The 23,998-nt window shown below is 38.7% G+C and overlaps 1 protein-coding gene across 4 annotated transcripts in view; it reads left to right on the top strand.

The window, feature by feature from the left end:
* The window catches only part of LOC126183233 (transmembrane protein 39A), a 161,101-nt gene that overhangs the window by 118,744 nt on the left and 18,359 nt on the right, over positions 1 to 23,998 (top strand). For 3 of the 4 annotated variants that reach the window (XM_049925019.1, XM_049925021.1, XM_049925020.1), the window contains exons 9-11: positions 1,295 to 1,449; positions 9,324 to 9,421; positions 23,186 to 23,272. In XM_049925019.1, coding sequence (XP_049780976.1) covers positions 1,295 to 1,449; positions 9,324 to 9,421; positions 23,186 to 23,272 — 340 coding nt within the window. Of the gene's footprint in view, positions 1 to 1,294; positions 1,450 to 9,323; positions 9,422 to 23,093; positions 23,273 to 23,998 lie in introns of those variants that run through there. The other variant, XM_049925022.1, reaches the window with a different exon arrangement.

Here is a 23,998-nt window from a genome sequence, read left to right as displayed (position 1 = left end):
ATTACTGCAGTATCAAAATGGTTGAAAAATTGCTCTAATGGATCACCCTCTCCCTTCATCAAGTTTGACTAAATGCAGTGTGAATGATTCAGCCTTGTAATTTAACAGCATTTTTAACACACAAAGTTGTGCATCTGATCAAAAGATCTTCTTTGGGTGTAATATTAATCAGCTTTAAATGTGGCAAAAAGCTCGCAGGACATTTTGCAGCCTATCACCGAAAGCCTCGTAAAACCATGAATTTTGTGTAGCTTGAGTTCAGATTTTGCTCAGTTCAGTTTTGTTTTACAGGGAATATGTGTGCAAAATTCCATTCAAATTGGAGATTGTCCAGTGGGAATGCTTCCTAAAATTGGTCCACTTGATGTAGAATGGCCCAATACTCTCTAGTAACTGAAGAGAGCTGCAACATCATGTGGATTTTATGTACATGGTAGTCAGAAACAGTCTGAGAAACTTTTAAGGGTGTTGCTGGGTAGGCTGTGCTGAGAAATAATTGTTAAGAAAAAAATCAGATATGTTGTGCTATTTCCAAGTTCATTAGTATTGAATTAGGCAGTCAGACCATTGCATGCACAAATTCAAGTGACCCACCAGATACATTTAGTGTGAGTTGTTCTCATGGCGTAGATGATAGTGCACTTGACTACTCAGCCTTTGGCTCAGGTTTGATTCTTAGTACTGTCCCGTGTCCAATCTTTGTATTGCTCTTTCATTTGGTTTTAGGAAGCCATTCAAAGAACATGTTTGGCAGCACTGTCTCTGAAGGGCCACTTTAATTTGTGCGTGCAACTGCCTCATTGGCAAAATTAATGATAATTAACTCAATAACAGTGCAGTATATCGAATTTTTTTTCTTGACACTTATTTCGAAGCACAACTTATCCTGTAACACACTTACAAGCTTTTCAGGCTGTTTCCAACCACTCTGTACAGGAAATATTCACTTTGTAAGAAATCTCAAGATATGAAAAAGATGTAAGCATATCCAAGTTGATGAACTACAGAAAAACACAGTTGTTTTCAGGTTGAGGCTGTATATTGCACTTTAGAAGTATTTGCTAGATTCAAACTCCATATGTAATTTGACAAATATGCAAATTTGTAGTAATGCATGTTCAGCTCTTCATTTCAGTGCAATGGCACGTTCCAAAACTGCAGGCATCAACCTAAATGGTTTTGTAAATTTCTTTAATTTTTATGGAGTGTGTGTAATGGTACCTGTTCATTTGTTACCTTCTACTTAATGTATTTCATTTTATTTAATTGTGTTTCTTCTTCTCTTCTTTTTCAGGGAAGCCAATGCATAGTTGTTCAATGTCACCATACATAATAAGGGATGAAATAGAAGCACTGAAGACTGATTTTAATAATAGAATGAAACAAGTGCTGTTTAGCTCTGTACTTAATGCCTATTATGCAGGATTTGTGCCTTGTTGCTTTGCCCAGGTACTGTGAAAGAAGCACTTACTTAGATTTTATGTTAAGTTACTGTGTAATAATTCTTAAATGGCATGTGTAATTGCTGATTATATTTTTACTCTTGTAGTGTATTTAAACTGCATTGACAGGGAGCACAAAGATAAATTTATACAGGTATAGCTGACATGATAATGTTCTCTCACAGAAAATTAATGCGTGCAGTGCATTCAGAACTTTTTTCATTCTGATTAATACAGAATGTGTAAAACCTAAGCTTAAATACCAATTATTTGTCAGAAGGAAGTTACACAAATAACTGTATTTCTCTTATAAACAGTACTAGCTTTCTATTGTACCCAATTATAGACTGCTGCCTCTTTTACTTAGAAATTTCCGTAGACATATTGAACTGTAAGGATAATGATGATATGAGATTAAAATAATATCTATCCCCTAGAATCAAGGCACAATACAGGCACCATATACATTATTGTAAAGTGTATTGGTAATGGTATCTGCCAGTAACCTAATACTTGGGTATCCCTGAACCACCTCTGCAAATACTGTTACAATGAAACCCTAACTACCTACAATGTATCTCCCAATTTGAAACCCTTGTCGTCCAATGCTTATAAGACCATTCCAGACACTACCTCCAAATTTTCCATTTAGTGATACCCTGCTCCTGCCTTGGGATACCACTGCCCAACAAATCCTATCCTACCCCCAGTGAACCCCTCATGAAAACTGACCGAACAAGGTGACACAATGGTTAGCACACTGGACTCGCTTTTGGGACTAGATTTAGGTCTTCTGTGATTTCTCTATGTAACTGCAGGCAAATGCTGGGATGGATTGTTTGAAAGGGCACAGCTGATTTCCATCCACCATCTTGAAACAGACAGAGCTTCTGATCTGTCTCTAATGATCTTGAGGTCACGAGAAGTTAAACCTCAATCTCATTTTGTTCCTTCATTAAACCCCTCTTACCACCCATACCTTGTCTTGCTCGCCTTTTGCATGTACCACATGTTGTAGAGCTTCTCCTCATGTCCCAAAAAACCCAGAACTCAAACAAATCAGAAAAAAAAACTTTTGTCAGTCTGTGTACCAAAAAAATAAAAATCAACCCTATAATGTTTCAGTCCTAGACTAGTGTGTCTCAGCATGAGCTTTGCCACAGATCTACCTGTGATACAGGTTTATAATTGAATTCGCACAGGGCTTCCCAACCTTTTCAGCTGGTGGACCGCTTCTTCAGTCGAAAATCCATGGCGGACTCCTAGTCAGCCAAGAGCACAGTAACTTTAAATTTCAGAGCGAAACCGATGGGAACTGAAAGCTTCTTAATGCAAGTGCCATATTCCCAATTCCCCCCCCCCCCCCCCCCCTCCCGCAATTTGAATTCCCACTGTATCTAGACACTTACCAGCGGATTTACTCCCTTTGTTCAACACACTATAGCCTGATTAAAATTACTTGATAATTGACATTTCACACATTGGAGCTGCCTTCCTCCAAGAGCAATCAACGTCACATCCAAACTGTTCGCTGTTGACAAGCTGCCACTTGTAGTCTGTTCACTTCTGCTGTTTGGCCACTGTTGTGTAAGGAGCATGCATATTTCGTAACAGTTGTGTGTGTGTGTGGTTTTTTGTGAAATCTGAAGAAAAAAGTCCCATAGACTTAACTGCTGAGGTGATCAGTTCCTAGTCTTACACACTATTAACCTAAGTTTAACTTCCGATAAGGACAACACACACACACGAGGGGAGGACTCGAACCTCCGGCGGGGCGGATGTGCAATCCACGACGACATGGTGCCTTAGACTGCACGGCTGTGAAGAAAAGAGGCAGACCCATGATTCGGGATACAAACACATCACAAAATAAGAGGCAAAGGAATTGCCTTTAAAGGACTATTGTGACATCTGTTGTGCAATGTGTGGGAAAACATTCACCCAGTTTACATGCGTTTTCAAAACTGGATTTCGTAAGCCGATGTCCCAATTCTTCTTTTGGTTGGTCAGGTAAACAATTCAAAATCAGTTCTGGAAATCTGCTTTTATAAAGCTGTTTTCCAGTTCCACAATCGATTTTCGTGCCCATGTAAACAGCTTGGAAAGTCTAGTTATTTTTACGTCTTTGCGTATCTACTGAACGGCAGCTGTCAGTCCTTAGCCGGCAGCTAGCAGGCGGCGTTGCAACAGTGTACTGTCAGTTGGTAGCTGGTAACTGGCAGGTGGCGTGGCAAAAGTTTAGTCACAGCTGACAACTTCAACTACTACTTGGATAGTATATCGTGGCAGTCAGCCTCGACTGTGAACAAATTAGGAAAACAAACAAACTGACTCTCTTATTTCTATATAAGAAGACAAAGCATTTCACAGAACATAAGACTTTTTTCCTCAAAGGAAACAATTCTGGCAGAGGAGGTATACCTTTTATAAGGTGGCACGTGATAAGTTCTCATTTGTTTACGCTCGCAGCCAGTTGCCACAGTATAGTGTCAGAGTAATAGCAAATAATTATAATTGAAGTACAGGCAGGTCATATTTTTAACTGACAGGACAGAATATATTAAAAGGAAAAGAACTTAGCTTTAGAGATCATTTTAATTTTCGTAACAAAAATATCAATACCAACAGAATTCAATTAATAATTACTTTGTAAATGATAGAAGACAGAAACAAAATTCCTACAGAGTTATAGTTCAGGTACATTCACTGAGTATCTACGAAGAAAAATGCTTCCTTCTTTAATATAGATGAGGGTGCGTCTGCTGACACAATTTTGAAAAGTTGGGTTCAGTTCTTGACAACTGGAGACGGATGTCTGGTTCCGCATCTAGACAGCTTCAGTACTTAGTTTTGTGGGCAGCATAGATTGAGAATCCAGATTCACACGTGTGTTGTGGCAAACAGAAGAAGTACATGTTTTGCCTTTTCAACAAGGGGGTAGTATTTCTTGTTATCCAAACGGATCCAAAAGTGTGAGTAACCGTCAATGTCAAAACTTGATTTCAAGGTAGGGTCTGTGGCAATTTCTATCAACAACCCATATTCATTTGATGATAGAATGTTAGGCCTTTTGGATACAGTGAATGGGTTGACCACCCATTCGTATTTCTGCAGCTTCTCATCTTCAGCTGTTGGGAAATAATGCTCCAACAATGTCATCAAGCTACGGAGATGTTACAGGATTTGATGAAACAAATTCTTCCCAAGTGCCAGTGTTTTGTTTTTCAAAAACTCCTTGAGAAGAGGAAAACACTCGACCTCCGCCTCCTTGACACACTCTGCCCAAATATTGATTTTCCTCTTGAATGCTCAAACTTTGTTGATAGCAGTGACCTCTGTTTCACTTTGTCCTTGGAGTGAAATATTCATTTCGTTCATTTCGGAGAAAATGTCTGACAAGTAGGCAAGTATACACTGCCAATTTTCGTCATTAATAAGGTCTGCTAATTTGTTGTTATGTTTCAAAAGGAAAGCTAAGACTTCCAATCTTAATTCGTACAACCGAGAGAGTGCATTCCCACGTGAGAGCCACCTCACTTCTGTGTGGAGAAGCAGGGAACGATGAAGGCTTCCCAAATCTTCACACAGTATTGTGAAAAGTCTTGACTTCAATGGCCTTGATTTTATGTAGTTAATGATTTGAATGGATGCGTCTAAAACTTTCTTGAACGAAACAGGCATTTGTTTCGTAGCTAAAGCGTACCTGTGGAGAGCACAATGACTACTTCTGCAATTCTTGACGTTTTCTTTTATTTTAGTTATTGCTCCAACTGTAGGACCCGTCATAGCTTTTGCTCCATCTGTGCACACATCTGTGCAATTAGACCATGAAACTTCATTAGTCCTTAAAAAATCATCCAATAGATGGAATATTTCAGTACCTGTTGTGTTGGCAGGTAGTGGTCTGCACAATAAGAGGTCCTCCTCAAAACATCCAGAATATTCATAACGGACAAAAGCCAATAAAATCGCTAATCCTACAACATCAGTGGATTCATCTGTCTGCAGAGAAAATGAATTGTGTTGGATGCGAGAAACAAGAGTGTATTTCACTTCATTTGACATGTCAACAATGCGTCTCTTGACAGTATTGTTTGATAATGGCACCGAAGATACAAGCTTTACTGCCTCTTCGTCTAGCATGCTAGAAACAATATCATTAAAACACGGCTTTATGAGATTTTCTGCAATGGTATGAGCTTTGCCTGTTTTTGCCACTCGATAACTAACCAAGAAAGAAGCTTTTAATGAATTTTCATTAATTGTTTTTGCATGAGTTGTAATGCAATGCTGAGAAGCAGTTAGTTCACCACTCTTCCTTTTGAAAAAATCGATGTCTTTAGCCTGGAAATCCGGGTGAGTACCTTCAAAATGACGGTGCAATTTAACTGGAACCATTGAACTGTTCGGAAGGACTCGCGCACAAATTACACACTGAACTTCACCCTCCTTTGTCTCCATAAAGCCCATTTCTAAATAGCTTTCGTTGTACTTACGCTTCTTGGTTATTCCACTTCCACAGGATATTGCTACCAATGAAGTACTTGAAGCGTTTTCAAATAATAAATCCAGGGGTGGAGCTTCTTTTGATTGTTCTTCATTTGGTCGTCCTTTCTCTTCATTCATTTCAACTGGAAACTTCCCTTGTAAGGTGATGGAGAAACTGCACCCTTCTTCAATGATCCTGACTTCAGCCACTGATCCATGTTAGAAATAGGTAGTGCACTGACAAAGCAAGTTTAACATTTAATGATGCCTGGGGCCACATACGTGCCAGCGAGCGCTGTGATTGGGCGACAAAGCTTGCTCCGAACATGCGTAAAAGGTTTCAGCACATCTGGCGCCATGAGCTGGTGCGCAAACGACCCCCGTGTTGTTGCGAAACAGTCGATCAGAGAAGCCGCATTCTCCGGCACTAAACTGTGTATGCGTTCTCACTTAGGAACAGCAAAGGCTGCTTGGGAATACGACCTGAAGTAAAAGTACGCATTTTTCACACAAAAAAAAAAAAAAAAAAAAATTAAAAAAAAATCAATAATTTTACTCATTATTTTACACAATTTGGTGAAAGTTGGCTGCGGACTCCCTAGAAAGAGCTGGCGGACCCCTAAGGGGTCGGCAGACCACACGTTGGGAAGCCCTGAATTAACATAGTGATTTCTGATATGATGCTTGTTAATAGTTATGATATATCATACATCTGATTATGATGTCATGTGAGAATGGTCTTTTTATGACTGAAACTTGTTGTTTAATATAGTGACAACACAGCTGTGTGCAGTCCATGGTTTTCCAAAATTTGTAGAAGCTGTAAGTCATCGCCTCTTTAAAATAATGGGGATTAAGTTTCTGTATAAGAGTTACCTGTTCACAAATATCAAAAGAGAAGTTGTGCTATTTAAACAGATACAAGGCATCTGAATGTGACTGATGTTGCTAAAGCTCCATCATTTTCTGGAGATGGATTTCCGAACTTAGGGTCATGTTCCTAGTAAATAATGCAATTATTTTTCAACAGTTAGATTTGCAGAACAACGAAATTAAATCCCACTGTCTTACAGAAGTGACCGAAAGTGTGCAACAGCTTCAGATGAGGAAACATGACCGCAAGTATAGCTACAGAAGTGTCCTAGGTTTGAGATGTCAGTCTCCCTAATTGTATACATTATTCCTTATGAAATGTAACCAACATATTGAAATTGTATTTAAAGTTGAGAGCAGAATGATATCTCTTTTCAGTCTTAAGATATTGGCTTTTATACCTGGCAGAAGGGTCCTGCCCGCCATGTACAATTCTTCCCCTGTGCATAGGTAATCATGTGGTCATAAAAATTGTTATATTTCATAAAAGGTTCAAGATATTGAAGTGAGGTTTTTTGCTTGTGACAGCACCCAAAGACAACACATTTTGTCGCATGATTAATGCTTGAAATGATTTGGTCAAATGTTTAAGTGGAGCAAAAAGACGACTCACTATAAATTACACAGTGGGTTTTTATCTGAATTTTCATAGCCAAATGAAGAGTAAAATATTGACAAGCAGGGTATGAAATTGACTAGTGTGAGTTCTAGTTTTGCAAACAAATATTTGACTGCTTGAAAGTAATAGGGTAATTGAGAAAAACTTATTGAGTTAAGGGAAAATAGAAATATTTCATAGACAGCTGCTGCTAGTTATGTAAATGAAGTGTCAAAAAGTTCATCTCTTCAAGGTGTAGCTATTTTGCAGATAAAAAGATACTATGATGTGACATTTCACTGTCAAAAAGATTCTCTTTGAACTAAGTATTACATTTGGGACATTTTGAGAACGTAAGATGGTAAGAAGACAAATTAGGTGCAGTAAGATCCTGCTTTTGGAATAAAACCTGAAAATTAAAAAAATGAAAAAAAAATCAGTCAAATATTTTGTGAAATTATTGGTCTAAAAAAGATCAAATAGATTAGAGAAACATTTGACGTGTGTTTGAATCGTGCTGAAATCGTGAACAGCAAATGAGGTGCATTAGATGCTTCTCTAATTTGTTTTATTTCTTACTTTTAGACAAATCATTCCATAAAACATTTGAGCCTTTCTTCAATTATTTTGTATGAATTATTCATGCAGACTCGATTAACTGAAACACTTGCCATTAACATTGATTACTGATGAATTGTGTTTCCAGCAATGAAATATCAGTAAAATTTCATGGTTGGTCATTGTGTTTTATAAGGAATTTAGTCTGTGTGATATTTTGTGATAGGTATGTACACACTTAAGTACTTTAACAGGACCTTAAAAATATATTTTGAGATGCAGTGCGAAGAGCATAGCTAAAATTCAATACACAGAACAGATATCAGGATTGTAGTTCTCAGTTAAAATATAAGCAGTAGTCAGGTCTGAACCTGAGACCCACAACGTTTTGGATTACTAGCCAAAGTTGCACCATAGACAGCTCGTGGAATAAGTCGCTCATTTTTCCGTATTTATGTTAGTCAGTCATTTTTCAGCCGTTGAAAGTTTGTGTTACATAATAAACACTGGCGTTTAATTCACTGTTGAGATAGTCAAACATATCTCTAGTCACCTGTGTATATTTGAAGAATTTGTCTGGTGATATTCATAGTTAATGATATAAATTATGAAATTCTCCATGAATATTCCTCCCTTCGTAGATTTCCTTTATCACCTTCTTTTTGCAAGTAAAGCTAATTTTGCTGCCTTGCTCTTGAGTTACAATATTCTACAGTTTATGGGTGCTGTTTTTTAGAAACAGCTGGTCAGCTACAGTAGCCATCTTGTAGCAAGAGTTCACCGTCCACACGCAGGACACCCGAGCATATCGCCCAATGCTGCCGCTTGTAGCTGGTGTGTCTCATATCCAGATTTCATATGCTGTTGGTCGTTTCTGTCTCTTACATAGAACATGCCCTTACAAATCCTTCAGATGACTGAGGGATGAACTCTGAGCACCTTCACAATCTTAGTTCAGCCTGTCTTTGTCCAGCTTTTTATTTCATATTATACATAACAACAACAAATACTACTACTACTACTACTACTACTACTACTACTACTACTACTACTGCACTGATATCAGGGAATGCTGTCCAAGGCCGTAATTTATTATTTTATTCAGTCTTATTACTTAATTTGCCCTTTTACTCTGTCCTTTTGGTGTGCACATAGTTTTTATTTATTTATTTTTTAACATACTGTGCATTTTATTAAATTTTTCTAACACATTTCAGTTTGTAAAAACCAAGTGCCATATTCTGACACTTATTTTTCCTTTGTGACAGAACAGGCACACACCTGTGTGAAATTATTAATAGTTAGCATAATATAATGGCACAAATTTTGAAAACCCTGAAAACCACTTTTCTCTGTGATTTTAGAGTTTCCTTTATTACGATGTCTACTGGGCAACACAGCATCTAGCATTTGTTTGGCTTGGGTGCTTTATGATGTATATTGTACACTGCTATCCAGTGAGGTAAGATGCACAATTATTTGGAGTAATATTAGTACAATGTGTCAATATAGTTTAATGTATGTTCAACCTTATCTATGCACACATTTCCTTACCAATGCTTGTTTAATTATTTGCTGAAAGATAAATCTCACGTTGTGTTTGTGTTGTTGGCTGTGTGCACTGGAAAGTTCGGATGCACTTCAAAAATGATTGATTATAGATCGTCACTCATATAATAGGAGGGGGTTTTAAGCAGCAGATGGGCAAGTGGAGCTTTCCTAGCTTTAATACTTTTCTGTGGACATTTCTGCTGCTCAGTGCCTCTCTTATTGTGTGAGTAGTGGTCTGTCCTCATACAGATATTTTACATTGCAAGTTGTTTGATGGTTAAATTAATCACTTGAACTGGGGGCAATGAAATCATTTTAGTGATACTTTAGCAATTCATAAAACTGATTGTTACAAAGGGATTTCTTGTTGTGCCATGAGTATGAAATATGGAGCATCATTCCCATGTTGGCATTAATTACACTGAACCACACAATTTAAATTCTAGAACAAGTTTCCAGTTGGAAACAAATTTAGACTCACAGTTAGAGTACCGATAGGAAGACAGGAGGAATTAATTGAAATATACATCAGATTTTTACTTCTTTAGCTTTTTGATGTGGTTGTTTCTGTATTTTGCTGACAATTTGAAAAATATTGTACTCATCCACTAAGTCAGACCATTCCAGCTTGTGCACACACCCAAGAGCAGTGGGGCAGGCAGGGGTGCTCAAATGGCTGACACACAGCTGTATCATAATTTGCATGATCTTAGTCCACTGGTCGAGTTCAGGTGGCCAGGGGTGGTTGAGTAGGCTGCCTGTGTGCAGAACGCACGCAGTCAGGCCATCTGGCAGGTTGCTGCGCCACCTGCGCTTGTCTGTGGAAGAAAATTGTACATTTGATAGAGTGAAACTTTCTGGAGGAGATATTACCTTTCACTTGAGCTGTTATAAAGATGTATCTGCTCGTGGTAAAGTGATAAAAATCACGAAATGTAGATGCCAAGTCAAAGTTAGAGTTCACTTCTTTGTGTATTATCACATTTCCCATCTGCTAACGTGTTAGTCTGATGAAACCTCAAAGGTAATTTGCTTCACTTTCTTACTTGCCAGTAATTTGACCACTTGATGCCAGTAATGTCCACGTTATTACAGTGCGGTGCACTGTGGGCATGTTTCTGCTCTCGCATTGGATACTGTAAAATTGTTTATTATTGTAGTTTGGCTTTTGGAACAAAATAACTTCGCTAAACTGAGTGAAATCCACGCAGTAACAACATTCGTAGTCTGCTATGAGTGTACTTATCTACTGTCATTTCTTATTTGAAGTTCTAATATTTATCATGCAGATATATATTAGATTTAACATAATTGAGTCATATGAATGTTGTTAAAGTGCTACAAAGTAGCCACAAGTGGAAAAAGGTTTAACATTTGTGACATATTGTTGGCTTTGTCTTTAAGGCAGCTCAAAACATATGTATCGTGTGTGGGGTGAGCGCTATCAGACAGTTCGCATCAGTAAAGGATTTTCTTGTTTTAGAAAGATTGCTCTGTCACAAATTACTGATGTTTGCATTCAGGAGGCCAGGTTCAGAAGACAGGTATAGGAGTACTGTATATTCTAATTTAAAGCTACAAAACTCAACTAGTTGACTAGTGATACATTTTTTGGTTGAACGTCACCTGCTTCCTTAGTAAGCATTCCTATACAACATCGTTACAAGTAATGAGTCATGATGCCATTGTTAAATTCCTAGGAAGAAAGTAACGGCTGGACCCCAACAAAAGACATCTCCTCGAGCATTGGGCAATGTGAATGTAATATTTTGCATCTGGTGACCCAAAAAGTGTTTTGTGCACTGCAAACTACTCCCAAAGGGGATGTCCATTGCAGCTGGCATTTGTTGCCAATAACTAAGACATCTTTGGTCACAGTGTAAGAAGAATGACGAAGAAAACTGGATCAAGTGTTGCTACTCCATAGAATGCCCACCAGCACTATGCAACTATCAAGGAGCCCCCCCCTCGGAAGTCATCCCTCACCCACCTATTCTTCTGGGTCTCAAATGTTTATCTTTCATGCTCCTTATTGAAAAGTGTCAAGCAAGCCCTGTTGCAGACAAAACTGAACTTCCAAACCTGGTTGCTGACATTGTAACGCCGAGCTACTAGGTTTCGACAGATGTGGATGAGATAAGTAGACAGTAAAATCTAGAGTAATCAATCCGTAAGTAAAATAGGCATTCATTGTATAGATACAGAATGAACAAAAAGTGTCATCTACAACCTCTGTTAATTTTTTGTCAATAAAAGCAAAAAGCAGAGGTGTTGAGGAGCTGTTCTACTTGCTATATGTGTAAGGCAAAGAGAAACCAGAGTAGCAATAGGGTCACCACTGAGGATGGTGCTGATTTTCTGTGCACAGCCAGCACAGTGTCTTAATACCCATTTGCAGTTAGCCATTGTGTGTGTAGAATGCTAAAAATGTCATACGTCATGCAGTGTTCTATTTAAATTGCCATGTATCGTGCTATATTCAATTTAAAAATGAGAAATGAGTTTCTCTTATCCACAGTAGTGTGGTTTATTATGCTTTTCAGATTTTAATACTTTTTCAGTTTAAATTGTGTATGAGTGACCAAATAAAAAGTATTTTTTATGATTTAATGAAAGTTCACTAATTTCCATAAAATCTGTACCAATTTATGAGAAAAACGACAAAGGAAAAATGAAATTTTTATTATTATTTACAGAGGTGGTAATATTAATAATAGACAGTACATTACAGTCTGTTCAATGTATGCCGTTCTGTATTACTTAACATTTGCGTTTAGCGAAGAAATTCACCATGTAACCCCTTGTTACACCTTGTACAAACAGATCTGAACCTTGTGTTTTATCAAGATGTATATGCCCTGTGATAACTGGGAAATCCCGTAATTTTTTTCATGGAGGAGAAAACCAGGATAAATGTGAGATTTTTTTAGAATTCAGAGAATTTTTCATTGTTTTAGTTTTGAGCTAAATTTTTGTAATTTTGATTGGTAAAAACCATCATTCTAACAGAGAATTTTACTTTAGCCACTACTGCAGAATAATGCTTTAGCAACTAAATGTAAAAAAGAGAAAAACACCTATGTCAAATTTAAGTTCCAAAGAAAACAAGCGTTCACTTGCAGCAAAATGTATCAAAGGCTTTAGGACAAAGGCTACGCAATACTTTGTAACAACAAACTGCTTTCGATCAGTGTGGCGTCAAAATGATTATTATATTGGTTTGGGTAGTTTCCAGTGAGCTCTTGGGCATGCACAGAACTAAAGTTGCATCTGAGTAGCGTCTTCTCCTGCTTCTTGCTACCTTGAAGTGTGGCTATTAGATGTATAAACAGTAGCTGCACACAGCGAGATGCTATCTGGAAAAATGTTTCTGGCATGCCCAAGCTGCCAGATTCGCGTATGAGCAGAGCAGTCGGAGTTGTAATGGGTGTAGCCTTCACGTGGCCCAGATTTACATCTCACGATTCTGCTGTTCTCTCTTCGTTTACAGCTCTCGTGCCACATGAAAACAAAATGGATTTTTGTGGCTGGGAACTACCAAATGAATTGAAATACATTCACATAATTACGGAAGACTAAAATTGTTGTTAGTTTTAAATTTCTGATTTTATTTTATTTCCATGTTATTGGCAATCGTACATTAATAGCTTTGCAGAACAATGAAGTTATTTTTGTCAGTTTGCTAAAGAAATGTGGCTTTTATTAAACTTTTTCACAGAAGCAGTCAATTATTTGAAAAGAAGTGTTTTATTCTACACTATTAACTAGTTTCAACAGTTCACTGAATTTCAAGTGCATATTTTCATCTTCTGGCATGTATGGCATTGTCATAACAAAGAAACAAACGTGAGATAATACAGTAATAGTACACCAAGTAAATTGGGTTAGTGGAAACCACACTGAAAAGCTTTAGCAGAATTTTGCATATCTGCCGTCTGTGAAACACAATGTTTTTCGATCACAAGACATATTTCAACACTTGTCTGTCACTTCCTCTACCCTTGCCATTATTTTTTAATTTGTGTTCTTTGCATCGTAAATTTATAGAACGCCATTCTTCAGTAAATTATAGATTGGCAGCACACGGTGTTTTATCATTGTACAGGGTGTATACGACCTGGGACAACCAGGAGATCCGGGAAAAACCCGGGAATTTTTTAGAATTCTTGGAATTTTTCATTGTTTTGTTTTCAATTAAATTTTTGTAATTTTGACTGGTAAGAACCGATACTCTAATGAAGGATATTACTGTATCCCACTACTGCAGAGTAATATTGCAGCAATAAAACATGAACGAGAGAAAAAACGAAAATTGAACTTAAACTGCAAAGGAAATGTGCCATATACAACAACAAAACACAGTGCCCATACAACCGTCTGCCAACAGCAAAATATATCAAAGGCTTTAGGAAGACTATGCAATGCTTCGTAACAAAAAATTGCCTCCAATGAGCGTGACATCACAACTGTTTATATTAGGTTCGTTTTAGCAGTTACGAGCGGGATGGTGAGTTTGTGCAGTTGAGTAGTAGCTTCGTCTGCTTTTCGCTACAGAAATGTGGCTCTTGGCTGTGTAAGCAGTCGCAGCAAGCAGCTAGATGCTACTGGGAAAGTTTTTATTGGAGCACCCAAGCTGCCAGATTCATGCATGCACAGCAGGCTCAGATCGATGGGGGGGGGGGATTAATAATATTCTTCGGGGGAAAAAAACCTTGTTTCACATAGTGCCTAGCATCCAGCTCACGTTAGTCTATCGGTTATTCATATGACTTTGAAACGCACCCCTGTCAGTTTTTGAACACATTCTAAGTTGATTTCTGAATGAATCGTAAGTTGATTTGTGAATGCGTGCCTAGTGTACATGATGTCTCTTCTGTCGGGGGAATCCTCGTTGCATGTAGAAACAAAACTTCCCTACAGACAAAAGGGGTTTTAAGAGCTGAGCAGAGTAAGGCTGAATCTATGAATGCAAACTGCTGACTGTGTGGTTGATTGGGTTTGTGAATGATGAGGGTTGTTATAATTACTAGCGAAATCCATAGATTCAGACTACCGGAGTAGAAATAAACGAATAACAGGTAAGAAAGATTATGTATTAAAATGGCTCTGAACACTATGGGACTTAACACCTGAAGTCACCAGCTCCCTAGAACTTAGAACTACTTAAACCTAACTAACCTAAGAACATCACACACATCCATGCCCGAGGCAGGATTCGAACCTGCGACCGTAGCGGTCCTGCAGTTCCAGACTGAAGCACCTAGAACCAGTCGGCCACTGCGACCGGCGATTACATATTACCTTCTCGGTGTATCCAAGAAAATTAAATTTTGACAAACTTTTTTTGGTCAGATCGCTATACTAGTAAGGGCCAGTTGTACAGTCCCTGGCTAGCAGTCGCTTTAAGTTCTATTCTGGAAGTAGCACGCAAAACGTGTTGTACGATCACGTAACAACGCCTAACCAGAGAATAATCGCGGGACAACTAAACCGGTGATTCTGGCAGAGTTAGTGAAGTTAACTGGCGAATAAGCTTTGACATTGACAGGAATAGTTACAAAATTAGTGATAACAAGACTCTTTGTTAGAACGATGAAGGAGAAGAAACGGGGACATCACACAAATTATGGAACAATATGACGATTCCAAGTTTGTATAAAAATTTCGTACTACTACTTTTCGATCTTATGCATGAAAAACTGGGGCGTATGAATGAAGTGTGAAACTATTTCCTAAAGTAAAGCTTTTTGCTTGTAGTAGGCCTTTGTGCCAAAGCAGTCTCGTTTATTTGGTGTGTGTTACAATTGTTGCATTATTAGAAAGGCCTATTTTGTTTTATCTAGCAGAGAGTGACAAAATAGACATAATCAGATCGTGAAACCACAGCAGTCTTGGGTCCTATTTGTATCAACAGCTTTCTCAGTATTAGATGACGACATTTCGATTTTTCACGTAGCAAAACCTTTGACGAACTTTGATGATGTAACAGATTCTTTCCCAGAAAGGAAAGCATGCCATGTAAAGCTGTGGCAAGATTAGAGAGAAAAACATTGTAGGAGCTAAGGATTGAAGAAATGTGTATTGTCCTGCTTGTCTCATGTCTTTACTGGTTTTATGTATCCTACATTTAATTTTATGTCACAGAAAGCAGCAAGTTGTTATCTGATAGGGAATAAAAAGTGCAAATTTTCTGAAGTGTGTTTTTTTTTTTTTAAGTCTTTTCCGCAGAGGCAGACAATATATTTGAAACGAAGTGTTTAATTCCACACACTGTTCGCTGCATTTCAGAGGCACGTTTTCAGCTTCTAGCACGTATGGCATTATGCCATAAAAAGAACCAAACGTGAGATAATATAGTACTGGTATTCCAAGAAAATTTACATCCTGAACACTAAATTGAAAAGCTTAATATCAGGTCGTGGCTTACTTCACAGGAAATCTGGACATATGAATGTGCACTTTAAATATACACTTTAAATGTGCACATTTTAGTATGGTTCACGAAATTCTGATGCTCTTGGAGTATCCTCTGATGTCTTGTTTCTTTTATGACATAATGTAAGATCTTTTAATGTTTTACACGTACGAACATACGGGCTCCCTCCAACATCGTAACTGCACAAGCGCGGTGTTGCCTGTCATCTGGTGCTCTCTGGCAAGTGCTGAACCAAACCTGTTTCTAACAGGTCGCGGAAAAATATTCCAAATGGTGGTTTGAAAAGCGTTGCTATCAAAGTAAATTTCCTTTTACGCAAGTTGAACTATGTGTGAGACTGTACGATGAATTTCTTAAATCACAGAGCATTTGACTCTCATTTAAAAATCAACTCTTTAATGACGAGCCAGCCATTTAGATCAATTTTGAGCCCAGAAGATCAGACATTTATGTCGTTATGAAAAATTTACTGCCAAATTTGTATGATATATCTTATATTTTAGTACGCGCATAAAAGACCAACATTATATGTGAAAGCTTAGCTTCTCTTGCAGCGTATTAATCTTATAGACCAATATTATATGTGAAAGCTTTCCTTTTCATGCAGCAGCAATGCTATGTATATTAATTTAAACCATTAGCTTTTTCTGTTTGTGTGTTCGTGCTTCTTAACAGTTACGTTGCTATTGGCTGACTACATCACATGTCCTCAGCTCTGAATACCCGCTGTCATTGGCTGGCGAGATCACGTGACATGAGCTATGCCTGGCTTACAATAGTGCATCACAATCTTGGTTTCAATGCTTTGGAAAGTGACATGCGGTGTTTGGTGGTAATCGAATTTATACTTTCCTTATCAAAGATCTTTCCAAAATGTGTTTTTTCCCTGTGTTTGGTTTTCTGAAGCGCCGGGAAATTCTACACCTGTGTACAAAACCATAACCATTCAAAGGACTGATAAGTTATACAGTTCAGAGAGAAAATATACTGTCAGTTAACAGGGAAAAAGTATGTTTTCACCCGGGAAAAAGTGTATTTTTGACTGGAAAATCCGGGAGAAATACGGGAATTTTTTTTCCTTGTCCGCGTATACACCCTGATGTAACTTCTTACAAGGCTTTATATTTACTCCTGGAGTAGAATATGAACAGCCAGTTGTACAGTATCTTGTTAACTTTTATACAGTTTGAAAAGTCATTAAAAGCTTACTCTTCTTAGTTCTGGTATATACAAACAATGGTCTTTCTTTTTATTTTTGCAAGAAATTTATATTCCTTCATACTAGCCTTTTGCATTGCTGTGTGGATATAAACTTGATGGGAAATGCTACGTAACAGTATTGCAGACTACGAATAAAAAAATCTATGTTAAAGCCACAACAAAGCAAAATATTAGGGTACTTTGAGTTGTAGAGTCTACTTTTGAAACAAATATTGTGCCAAGGACTGCTTCCTAATTTTGCCTTCCTTACCTGTTGAGGATATGATAAAACAGTTGCCCCTAACTATATTAACTGCTTTATGTCCCCTCCGAAAAACATGTTACAGTGCCACACATGGTCATGTGATACTCCACTACACACTAAATTCCAAAAGCACATGCGACAATAGGTATACGAGCACAGTCTTGCTACATCATTGTAGCTGCGCATGCAAAGTAACACTTGTGTTCTTGCTCTGTTTGGCAACTGCTCAAACGAACCTCTAACACGTCGTGGGAAAATGGTGGTTTGAAAAGCGTTACTTTCAAAGTAAATTTCCTTTTACACAAGATGAATTGTGTTACATATGAGAAAATTTCTTAAATCACAGACCGTTTGACTCTTATTCAAAACTTAACACTTTGAGGATGAACCATTTAGAAAACTTTCGGCCTAGTAGATAAGACATTTATGTCATCATTTAAAAGTTTACTGACACATTTGTGTTTGAGATATCTTAAACGGTAACACGTGCAAAGAAAGACCAGTATTATATGTGAAAGCTTAACTTCTCTTGTTGCTATGCTATTTGTATATTAATTTAAACTATGAACTTTTCCTAGTTGTTTGTTCACGGTACTTAACAGTAATGTCGCTGTTGGCTGATTACATCATGTGTCCAATGCTCAGAATATCTGCTGTCATTTGCTGGCGAGATAATGTGATGTAAGCTGTGATTGGCTGACAAAAGCACATAGCAATCTTGATTTCAGTGCTTCAGAAACTAACATGCTGTGTATGATGGAATTCATATTTATACTTTCATAATACAAAAATATGTGAGGTACATGTTGTTGTACTTTTTTTTTCCCTCCAAAAGTGCTGGGAAATTCTATGCTGGTGTATAAAGCCTTTACCATTCACAGCACTGATAAATTTTATAGCTCTGAGAGAAAGAATACTGTCACTTAACATGGAAAAAGTGCGTTTTTGCCCAGTTAAACGTGTATTTTTAACGGGGAAAAATACAGGATTCTCTCTCTCTCTCTCTTTTTTCCGTATGTACAACCTGTTTATCTTTCACTAGTACACACACAGCATCTTGACTCTCTCTTGTGTGGAAGTTTTTCTCAAACCTGGAGAACCATTAGGATCACAGACTGCACACCGGGCATAGCCCTTTCACACATGGCTTCCTCCTCTGGTGGGAGGATCCATCATTCTGTGAAGTTTGTGGCGTGCCGCTTTCAATTCAGCACATTGTGGCTACGTGTGTCCTATATACTGATATTAGGGCAGCCCTCGGTCTCGCTGGAGATCTGCCCCACCATCCTCACAGATACCGATACCAGTGTTAAAAGAGTGGAGAAATTTTGTGAACTGTCAGGCCTCATTCCTAAACTGGTGAGGAAGGGCGGAAGACTTTAGTATGTTATGAAGTGCTCTGCATGTGGGGACAGCCTTCATCCCCACCCATGAGATTTCATGTTGACTTTTCGTCAGGGTGCTGATGACCATGATGTCGAGTGCCCTCTCAACCCAAATCATCATCATCATCATTATTTTTTCACCCCTCTCTAAAAACCATTGCAGCTGACAAAGGTTAGATTGCCAATATAGTAAAAAGATATTTGAAATAAGTTTCTATTCCTTTTTTGTGCTCTTTGTACTGTATGAGTTTAACACCATTCGTGACATAATGTTGACAGCTACATTCTTCCAGTAACAGAGTAATCTCCTCTCATCCAAATAAGCATTCAGCATCATATCAGATGTGTGTGTTGGTCCATTACACCCATGTACTGTTTGTATTGGAGTATTATTTGTGCCTTTTTCCCTATTTTGTTTTTATGTTGGACTTCAATATCACCAATAGCAACTCTACTAGACAATGATAAGATAGGATGTTTGCTTAGATTTTTTCTCTGTGCATGCACAAGGCAGTACTGGATCTGACCTGCAGTGCATCTTTCTCCCAACACCAAATTTATTTTTAAATTTGTGTGGAAAATACTTTTTTTTCCATAAATGCAAGTAATGTAGGTATTAATTTGAAAAGGCTTGGCTTTTCACAAGTAGTACAGACATAAAAAATAAAAAAGTAACCTACAAAAACATATCCTTTGTTCAAAAAAATACCTAAACATAGTAACTTCTGAACAACAGAATCCTAAGCCACCTCCCCCTGCGGGTTCGGGGGTGAGAATAGGCCCGCGGTATTACTGCCTGTCGTAAGAGGCGACTAAAAGGAGTCTCAAACATTTCGGCTTTAATGTGATGGTCCCCTCTTGGGTTTGACCTCCATTTTTCCAAATTTTCGTTGTTAGTGTGTGCCATTTGGGGAAGGACGCCTTACATGGTGTTTTTCTATTGGTCCATCATGCACCACCATCTTGCATGCTTCCTATTGTCGTGTGGCGGGATTTACACCCAACGTCTTCTGGGTTGCCTCCTTCTCGTAGTGTGCGCAATCCCCTTGTTAGCGACCCCGACAACTGTGGACCCTTTCAACACCTAAAATCCAGCACGGTAGCCAGTCCGTTGTGGTGGGGTCGTCATGTACCCTCTTGGTGGTAGCCCCCTGACCACGCAGGGATCGCACTACAGATGCCAGAGCTGTTTCCTCCCCACACATGCGAAGGAGTATGTGCCCATCTTGTCTGGGGCACGGGGACTCCGGGCAACGGGATATCAGCCAGGTACCCGTTGCTTTGGCTGGATGGCGCCCTTGGGGAGAGCCCTCGTTCGGAGTAGGTGGCATCTGGGTGGATGTGGCGCAATGAAACGCAATAAATCACACCAAGCTGGTGGTCACATGGCCACCAGCATCTCTAAGCGAGGCAGAGTTGACTTTGATGCTGCGCAATATGACCCTCAGTCGTTCCCCTCGTTGGCTGCGCCATGGGAGGGACGCAGATCTAGTGCCAAGCGGGAGCCTTACGTCCCACAATACCTTGTCTGCAGCAGGGCTGATGGTGACTCCTTTCTTCTGACGAAGCCTCTGTTTTTTGTGGAACACCTGGAGGATAAGTTTGGGGAAGTGGCGGGGTTGTCTAAAATGAGGAATGGGTCCATCCTCCTCAAGACGTCCTCCCCAGCCCAGTCATGAGCGTTGCTCTTGTGTGATAAGCTGGGTGATGTCCCTGTTACCGTCACTCCCCACAGTAGCTTAAATATGGTCCAGGGGATTATTTACCATCGTGACCTCTTGCTACAAACAGACGACGAGCTGAGAGCCGACTTGGAACGACTTGGTGTACATTTTGTCCGTCATGTACATAGAGGACCCAAGACTAACAGGGTGGCCACCGGTGCCTTTATCTTGGCCTTCGAGGGTGATGTCTTGCCCGAGAAGGTCAAGGTAATGGTTTACCGTTGTGACGTCAAGCCATACGTACCTCCCCCGATGTGGTGCTTCCAGAGCTTGTTCCTACATTTTTTTATGTTATTTATCCCTTCTTTCATCTTTAACAATGAGAAAAATGCCAAGTAAAGTTAAACATTGTTTTGGAGTACATGTTGAACTGTAGGTCCCCCTCTAACTGGCTGTATAAGTCGGTTCAGAAGTGGGAGGAAGGCAAGTACACACATGATGCCGAGTGAAGCACTGCAGTGTTCAGAGAAACATTTGGGTTGAGCACAGCTTTACGTGCATTGCAGCGGGTAACCATTGCAACAAAAAAATACTTCATAGGGAGACGGCATTAGCTGTACACTGCTGTTGCAGCCCCACTGGGTTTGAGAACATAAAGAGATCATAATATTGCAGCACACTGCAACATTGTTACCGAGAAAGTGTCAAGAGACTATTGGGAGACTTTTTTTCGCCTTTCTACACCAACTGTAATTACTGCAGCACTGTCTTACCCACAATTTATAAACATATAGTTCACCTGTATTGCTGTCCGTAACCAAGGGAAGTCTTACAACAAACTGCAGACGTAATTGTAATAGCCAAAGGCATGTCAAAGAAATTGAATCGTTAGTTTCAAATTTATTTTGAACATGATTCGGGAGCTGAAACTAAAATGGAATCACAGTGAAGTTATTTTCAAAATATACAGCAGAATTGATGATATCTCAATTTTTGCAGAAGAGAGGTCTTACATCATTATCCTGAAATAAGTGATTTCTGGAGATATAACACACCAATATCTCCTTTGCATGTGCTGAATATATTTTCTTGAGTGTGTTACAATGACAAATCTTCAAAAATCAAATGTTCTGATGAGATGTTTGCTGAGGACTTATTCTAAAGTAACGAAAAGTACATTTGTTTAATGAATGATAAAGAGCTGGAGCAGTGAAACTGTCATTGGATTTCAAATTCATCTGTTATTCATTCACAAATGACTAATGTTTTTATTCATGATAATAAATAATGCCATGACTAAATATTTTTGTTATTCCTCATTCAAATAAATTTTGCCCGATTTTGGGCGGTAAGGGAAGCTCAGCGCGTATGCACATACTGCTAACTCACAGCCTCTGTGCTAATGAGTGTGAGTACAAAGCATCTGCATGGCTGTGAACAAGTGTGTTATATCCATGTGGCCATTAAGTGTTCACTCAACTGAGTTATTAGGTGAGAGAGGATCGGTCATATTCAGCAACTTCCACCAAGTTATGCGAAGTGTATCCACTCTGTCTGATGTACCACAGCTGCATACAGACCCACAAGCCAGCAGAGCTCTAATGTACACCTTTCTGGCAAGGAGTTCATAGTCCACAACACCATTTTTCTGCTGCCAAATGCTAAATAGTATGTGTTTACACTGCCGAATTTTTAATAACAAGTTTTCTGCTTGGGTTCAGCCATTAATTACTAATTAAGAAGTTAAAACATAAGTTTGTAAGATAAAGGCATCACAGCTCATCACCAGCAACAGTATTGCATTAGAATGCTCATTGAATAAACTGATGATGTTAGTCAAGCAAAAATGCAGTAGTAGTCATCCCCCTTGGAGTTCTGTTGCTTAGAATTAGAGCATCAAGTACTCCTATACTCAAGATCTAAACCTTGCTATTGAATGCAAATGTCACACAAAGGTTAAATGGTTGGCTTGATGCGACTGTACCCATCCACACCTCTTTATTTGAAGCAAATTGATGGCCATGAATGTCTTTCTTCAGGACACAAAAAATATGAAAATTGCATGGGGAGTATGTGCAAGGGCTTCCCAGTGAAACTTCTGCAGTGTAGCTGAAACAACCTTGGCAACACCTTGGGCCCACATGTTGCTCCAGTTGTTTCAGTACCTCCATGTGATTTCTATCTATTTTGAGCCCTGAAGAAATACATTCATGTCCATCAATTTGCTCAGGATGAAGAGGGGCACGCCTGGGTGTGATCATGATTCTGTAGGCAACTGCAAACGTTTTTCCCTGAAGGCACTGACCATCTTGACTTACAAGGGGAGAAATATATTAACAGTTGTGGTGATTACTATTGAAATAATGAACAATTTACTTACTTTTTCCATCTGTCTTGTTTTCATTTGACTGCTCCTTATACAGAAAGAAAACCCAAAGCTTAAGTACAAAATCCACCAAACATTGATGAGATGTAAAAGATACTTATTTTCATCAGAAATGAAGAGCATGGTTGGTTTCTTCCAATATTTGAAAATGCACAACCCTCATATCTTAATATAATATTGTGCACTATTGTAAAAATAATACATAAATATAACATTAAAACTCGGTTATTTCTTTTACTTTTTATAGGAGAACAGCCAGTGGACTAATGGTAGTTTCTTGTGATACTGGTTTGTGACATTTGTGGCCAGTTTAGTTGCTGTATCCTGTTACTATTCCAGATACTGTGATATTCTGCATCGTGCAGCCTTGCACCTGGGATGCTGGTCGAGGATTGAAGCGAGATCTACTCATGTACCAACACACGTGTAAGAGAAATTAGCCAACTTTTATGATAATTAATAATGATAGTCATATATGAGAGAACATTTAATTAATGGGTTTACTATAAGTACATATAAAGTTCAGTGTAACCAAATGATACACTAATGTGCCAAAACATTATAACCACCAAGCACATGATGCAGTAAGGAAAGTATGTGAGTAGAGCAGAGACGAATGGGAACTTCTTCTATTGACGATATGAGCTGCAGCTGGGAAAATCTACTGATATTACTGACTTTAAAGAAAGGGGGGTGGGATTATTGTTGCACAGTGCATGGGGACAAGTGTCTCGAAAATGATGTAGCTGGTCAGCTGCTTACAAGCTTTTGTGACACCTGGTTGAAGGACAGTGATACCACAAGTATGTGACAAGGGACTGGACATTCATGTCTAATTACAAGATGTGGCCAGAGGCTTGCCCAGTCAGTAAAGCAAGATAAGCAGTGATCTGTGAGAGATCTGACAACAATGTAGAATCCAGATGCACACACAGATGTTTCAGAGAACACCTTACTGCGCAGATTGTTGGAACACGGGGCTCCAGAAAAGACAATCCCTGTGTGTTTCTCACATTGATCTCAATTAAGATAGCAGTGTCCACAGGATCATCAAGACTGGACCACTGATCAATGGAAACATGCCAAATAGTCAGACAAATTGCACTTCTTGTGACACCAAGTGAATGTTTGTGTCTGTATACATCACCGTAT

Source organism: Schistocerca cancellata, chromosome 4 (genome assembly GCF_023864275.1).
Source record: "Schistocerca cancellata isolate TAMUIC-IGC-003103 chromosome 4, iqSchCanc2.1, whole genome shotgun sequence".
NCBI classification, from domain to species: domain Eukaryota; kingdom Metazoa; phylum Arthropoda; class Insecta; order Orthoptera; family Acrididae; genus Schistocerca; species Schistocerca cancellata.
The sequence above is the reverse complement of the archived record's forward strand: the minus strand, read 5'-3'. Positions and strand labels throughout refer to the sequence as shown.